Consider the following 6,901-nt stretch of genomic DNA (forward strand, 5'->3'; position numbering starts at 1 on the left):
TAGGCCAATAAATCACACAGCCACAAAAAAAAAAAGGAAGAGTCAACTTCAGGGTTTAATTAGTCCACCAGCCAATTTTAAAACAGACATACAGTAGAAAATGTTGGAACTGACTAATACTGCTTATGACAAAAAGCGAAAGGGTCAGATTTGGGCTTTCTTCTACAGTTTACAGGATTCAAAATGTCATACAGCAATTTGAAAAATCACTGTAAATGTGTTTTCTGACGTCCACCTAATTTGGGCCACACAACTTGAAACCTGGACAAGTTTTACGGGAAAATTATAATGAAGAAATTTTTTTTATTTTATTTTTTTTTTAAATGTGATTGTCTTTGATACTTTTGGTTGTGTCAGTATATTTATATTGACTATTCTGATTTAATCAAAATTTGTCCTTTTGAATCCTAAAAAGTCAGTTTAATGTGAACTATGCAACAGGAGGTTACATAAACCAATATAAGGAGGGAAAATGTAGGGCCCAATAAATCTCTTAAACCAACATCAACATATTGAATTCAAAGCTAAACTCACCCACAGTGAATGACATGTCTCCAGGGGTACTGGTATTAGTTATCTACAAATTTTCAGTTTGCATACCAGATCAGACTCACATGCCTCCTTTTAAATAACATCATGCATGGATCTGCTTTCTGGAGACAAAACTAACTGAAAAGAAACTAAAGCAAAACAAAACCATACATCACTTTAAAAAATGTTGCTATACATACAGTCCTTCCAAATCAAACTCTGCTTTTATTTACAATACAAAATTTCTTTTAACCTTACTCTCCTAGATTCAATAATTTCTGACAGGGAAAGAAGCCTCTAGAAAAACAACAGAAAGTCGCAAAAATTACAACAAACGTGATATTAAAACATGGCGATTTGAAAAAACAAAACAAAGCGGTGTAGATGGTGCGTAGGAAAGAAAACTAGAAACAAAGAACATACATTTAATTTAAGCAACAATACTAATTTCACATTTTCTTCTTGATGCTGTGGTGTTGTGGTATCTTTTTGTAGTCCATAGCTCGACCTTTTCTGAGTACTTTCATGAAAAAACAGAGGCTGAATGCACCATCCTCTTGCTATGGTAAGGTGTACAGTTTAACAGCGGCTTCAGTCTCTTCTTCACCTCTCCTTCGTAACCCTCCTTCCCTTGTTAGTCTGAAGGCATTCAGGTGAGTTTCTCTTTAGTTCAATGAAAACACCCAGTACCCCCTATGCAATGTTCTTAATTGCGTTCTCATTAAGCTTTTCCATGTAGTTCCTAAGATCCTTTGAGTCTCCGAGCTCGATGTCTGGACATACCCATTTTATCTCACTGGTCTGCACTAGTGCTAAGGGGCTGAGGGCAGGACACCCATTACTCGACTTGACACTTGAAAAAGTGGTGAACTTCACCCTCTTTCTCTTGGTGGTGGGTGAGTTAAGTGACTCATTCCTGTGATCCCTCCCACTTGAGCTACATCCTGCTCCACCAGTATTACCTCGCTGGAGGCCTCCATTTAATAGCTGACTACCTTCTTCTAGGGTACCGCCCAGTTCGTCCTGCTGCTGTTGTTGGAGACACAGCCCCTCCTCTTGGCCAAGCCAAACCCAGTCATGTGCATGAGGCATTGCCTCTGGAGCCTCCAAGGAGAACTGCTTGCTACGGTACTTGTATGCATAAGAAATGCAGTTAATGAGAAAAACCAAAATGGCCAGACAGAAAACTCCCAGCAGGGCATACATACCGATCTCCAAGTCCGTCAGGCCTCGTCGGGAGGTCAACAAGTCCTCATCGGTGCTGCGGCTCCGGGGCAGCTCGGCCTGATCGGGATATTCAGAGAATTCATTTGGAGCCCTTGCTCCAACTTCTGCTGAAAGACGGCCCCCACTTGGCCTTACTGGAACATGGCCCCTGATGGTAGTGGCTCCACGGTTATTTAACCCAGTTTCCATGTCAGAGATAGATCCGCCATAATATGGAGGGTCAGGGCGTGTACGTCGGCCACCTGGCTGTCTGAATTGTTCCTCTGTTTGACCAAGTCTTACATGTGTGCTCGCCATTCCTGTGGCTAAAACAGCATGTCGTTTTCCCTTCTGGCACATTTCTGATGGGCTCATTTCAACACGTACAAGCAAACCTTGACCTTCTCCTTTGGCAACAATGATAGGCCACTTCCATGCTGGACTTTGCTGCACCACCACAACCTGTTCATCCAATGAGGTGGCTGCCAGGGTAAAATGGGCAGGGTTGTAGTTATCTAGAGGAGTCATGGATCCGTCACTGAAATGAAGCCAAGCACTGATGAGGGACTCCTAAGAAATCAAAACAAAAAAACAAACAAACAAAAAAAACCCCCAACGTTACACAGTAAAAATAATATTCTTCACAATTCGTATTAATACATAAGGACCATAAACTAAAAACAGACACTAAAAAATAAAGTAGAGGAACATGGAGGACAGAAAAGTCAGTGTTAACAAAGGTTCATTGAAACAATTGGATAGAACGGATACAAAACTATTCCCCTGAAAGCTAAATATCCTTTCTAGGGAAAGAGACTGTAGCCTACCTTCATTTGAAATTATAATTATAGGAATAACAGAGCTGTTCCATGGTTAGAGATGCAAATCAAAGAGAAAGCTTTGTATATGAAAAGTGAATTAATTCTAAACAACAATGAATACCATAGACTTCGTAATAAACCTAATCCATTTCTAAACTTGCAAGCTATTATGACTGAGCTGAGCATAAAGCCAAATATGAAGCCAAATCAGACTCACAGAAAAATGCTAATTTTGCATCAACAAGTCCACTCTAGTCTTACTGTTGGATGAGCAGTTATTAGTCAAATTGCCATGTAAAATGTTTATATGTCTATATTACCTATATTATATATTATTATAGAAGTCATACCTGCTTGAGAGATTCAATAACTTCCTGTGTTGTTGCAGTGGCAACAATAGCCCTGTTGCTGCCTGGGCTGAGCTGCAGGGACAGAGTTAATCCAGATACCAACTGCACCCCTAGCTCTGTCACGCTCACTTTATCATCCACCACTCTGATGCTCCTTTCAGCCAGGACTGATGATGTCAGAGGGGACAGCACCTGGAACACATAAACAAACAAACAAAAAAAACCCTTATTGCTTTGTTACTAATGGTAGTCCATTAGGATTTTGTTGTTTATAGTGGTGTCAACGTAAAGGATCAGATGTCTTTTCCCACAGCCCTTCTGCTAAATCCTGGAATTTAAATGGTGTTTTGGCAAAGGTAGTTCCTTCTCAGAATACATATTTACAGAGTACGCCAACTGTTATCAAATTTAAGTCGGTACAATATATGTGCAATCACCACATATTGAAAATGCATGGCTTTAAACTGCTCTCCCAAATGACACAGAATAAAAGTATTTTGTGACAACCTGGTCGCCAGGAAGACATTGTTTGTCCATGTTTTTGTATTAGAAAAAAACAGTAGTATAAAACTAAGGGAGATTTTATCGTTGATTTCAACTGTAGCCACAGCTCACACTAAACATTCCTGACTTTGGAATAAATAAATATAATTGACTTCTTACTAAAGGAATAGAAAAACTGACCTTGCTAATGCTTAGGAAAGTATAAACTAGAGCAAAAACCACAGTTACAAACATAAAACACCATCCTATGAACAGACACATTATAAACACCAAAAGAAAAAAATGTTTTAATGATTTATCTTCCCTGTGAAGCCCTCAACTATACGTTGGCTTCCTAAATTGGCACTAAGTCATCAAAACTTTGAGAACTATGCCCTAAGGGTAGCGCCCCAAGAACTACATAACTTCAAGGGTTATTTTTCTGTTTGTATTCACATCACCAGTAGGAACATTTGAAATTATGTAACAGCCGTCTGGCATTTGGTATGTGTCACAGTTGGGATGTATTTCCTCCACAACATAGTCTTATTAAAGCCTTGGCTTCACTGTCAGTCCAATGTTTTACCAATGTTTGTTTTTTTTCTTCTTTTTTTATCATAGCAAGAGCTGGTGTCAGTCTGATGCTGTGTCAATCAAAGGTCCCTGGTGTGCCAGGAGAATACGTACCGGGAGCTAGGAGCTCAGAAAAAGCCCTGAGAACTGACTTCTAAGGCCTTTGATGTTTCTTAGATCCTGCAGTGCAAGCACGAAGAAAGGCGGTTCTTCCTTCCACAATTATAAGAACTTCCTACGGTCTAAAAGCGCTTCATCGTAGCCATTATGACTTAAGAATGATTGTGGTCAAAGCAGATTTAGTTTCTTGAACACACAAAAAAATCATACTTTTTCAGCCCTGGAACAAAAAATGCAGTAAATGTATGCTTTTGATTGGTAGAGAAAAAAAATACTATTCTTTTGTATTCTTTAACCTAAACTTTCGTATTTTATGATTTTATATTCTGTGATTAAAAAAACAGGCACATACTAACACATGAAGTGCTCCTGAACTCACATGGCAAAAACGATCTCCTCCCTAATAGCACACTCTCTAAGTCTCTGAGTTGCCAGAGGTGTAAGCATGTAAATAGTTGTGATATTGTTATGATATGAGAATCCCTCCCATCCGCTCCAATTAGGGCTCCCGTCTCTCCTCCTGCCGCCCCCACATGGCTGCATTTACCAGCCATAATGAACTGTCAGCACAGATCACTGCCTCATTTGTACAGACCGATTCAATGTTTTCTTCTCTTTGGTTTAGCTCTTTGCATTTTTTCTTTGCATCGCTAGTCACACAATGAAACTGATATCTGAATGTTAAACAGCATAAATGAGCATGGTCTCAAAACAGGCATCAACCTGATCTTTGATGTAAAAGCAAACATTAAAGAACCAGACAGCTGGTAAATATGAAGATTATTGAATATTTTCAAAAATAAAGAATAATAAAAATAAAGATACACACTAATTGATGTGAAATCTGGGTTTTTCTTTTTTACAGACAAAAAGGAAAGCAAAATGAGCAAAAAAAAAAAAACCCAGCTGCTGGTTTGTTATATTATTTTAGAGTTTGCAGCAGCCGTTTATTCTTCAAGTAAATCCACCATCATTATCTTTTCTTTTCCTCCAACATTGGATGCTTAGATCTATTTTATTCCACTTTACGATAAAATTAAATAAAAACGGATTTGCAGATGACGCATACTTGCTAGGAACTTAAGATATTAAAATAGAAGCAAGGAAATTGGTATATTAGGCAAAGTTTGAGAAGTTAAGAAGAAGTCCATTTTGGAGAAGGATAAGAATGACCTGTATCATTCTCCTCTAAAGGTATAATCTATAAACCTATACTATAGAGCTGTCCACACGATGTCAGAAGTGATTTTAGCATCGCTCAAAAAGGAACAATACTCCTCTCCACCAAACCCCAACTCCATACTAACAATGCCCACACTTTGTACTGCTCTCATCTTGGGATGTCAAGATTCTTTCCCCCAGTTCTGTGATGGAAGTCAGATCCCTTCTTCTAACCCCTTCATCAGTCTCCTTTGTCCATTTTTTAGAAATGTTCTGTCTCTGCTTCACACCATTAGAGAAACCGCAAACACTGCTTTTGGCCTACATCCATATTCGTGAGAGTCTCCCAGAAGACTTCCAGAGATGTCAAGTCCCTTCCTTATTCTGGCTCTAGAGTTTACAGATTCCTTCATTCTTTCTCGAGAGAGCAATTAAGTACTCCTTTCAGGTTTACCACTATCTATTCACAGCTGTCAGAGCTGCCTTGTCTTGTATGAACCTGAAATCCCATGTGCACCCGGAACTAGTCTGGTGCAACCAATACTAATATATAAAATCTACTGAGGCTCACACAATGAGTCTCAGACTTACAAACTAACACATTTGCAAAGGTTAATAGCTTAATGTGTTTTGCATGTAAGCCTTCTATCCATAACATGTGAGAAAGGCAGTGCTTAAATGGATTTGTTACTTTCTTTTGCCACACTATCAAACTTGCAGCATAGTGTATATCGGCGATCACATTTCCAATTCCCTACCTGATATAGAATCTTCTAGAATCAATGACCTTTTGAAATCTTTGCCTTTAGTTACACATAATCAAAGTTTTCCATTATAATACTTCAAAGCTGAATCTAAATGAAACTGTATTACCACTCTATCATATGGTAGCACTGGAAAAGATAAAAGGTTATACTCACAGCACTTTATTATGTGGAATGGGCCTAAATTAATTTAGACTATTGGCTGATTTAACAATCTACACAACTGTCAGATGTAAAACTGTAAATGCTACTTTCTAGGTCTAACAAGACCTTGGGTATATTTTTTTAATGGGCTTCCATTTGTGAGTAACTACTTATCCTATTCAGGGTCCATGGCTCGTGTATTTACGAAGAAAATAAAAAAAAAAACATTGCAACTTTGCTTTTCAATCTTCTTTTTACATATCTGAATAAAATCTACAGTAGAAGAACAAAAAAGACAAAATGTTTGAAAATAATGAGTATATGTTCCTCTTGCACATTCCTCTAATAAGCTACACTTGCGGGTTATTAGTGTAATACTACAATATGTCCACCTGTATAAATACTATTTTTAAAATTGCATTTAAGATGTTGGGAATGAACCAATATAACAAACCAAAAATTGCAGTTCTGCCTCTGTACACTGCCACAGTGTATTTTAAATCAAACAATCAATTTGTAGTGCAGACTTTTAGTTTCAATTCAAAGGGTTTCACAAAACTTTTCCATTAACACTTTAGGAATTACACACATGCACATACAATATACACAGTTCCCCATTTTTGGAAGCTCAGAATTAATCCGGTCATTAAGTCTGACGTCACTAGCCGTGTCTGGACCTAAACTCCGCTGCAGGTCCATATATCAAACGATCACTATGGCATTACTGAGAGTTGAAAAACTGTCTAAA

At 38.2% G+C, this 6,901-nt stretch overlaps 1 protein-coding gene across 1 annotated transcript in view; it reads right to left on the reverse strand.

The window, feature by feature from the left end:
- Positions 1-221: 221 nt before the first annotated feature.
- LOC102214774 (transmembrane protein 132C) overlaps positions 222-6,901 on the reverse strand; it is a 146,577-nt gene continuing 139,897 nt past the window's right edge. Inside the window, exons 8-9 of the mRNA XM_005729346.1 lie at positions 2,909-3,100; positions 222-2,307 (exon numbers count right to left, since the gene is read on the reverse strand). Of these exons, the coding sequence (XP_005729403.1) occupies positions 1,225-2,307; positions 2,909-3,100 (1,275 nt within the window). The 3' untranslated portion in view covers positions 222-1,224. The remainder of the gene's footprint in view (positions 2,308-2,908; positions 3,101-6,901) is intronic.

The sequence above is a fragment of the Pundamilia nyererei genome, unplaced genomic scaffold, assembly GCF_000239375.1.
Source record: "Pundamilia nyererei isolate P.nyererei 1_Seehausen unplaced genomic scaffold, PunNye1.0 scaffold00032, whole genome shotgun sequence".
NCBI lineage: Eukaryota > Metazoa > Chordata > Actinopteri > Cichliformes > Cichlidae > Pundamilia > Pundamilia nyererei.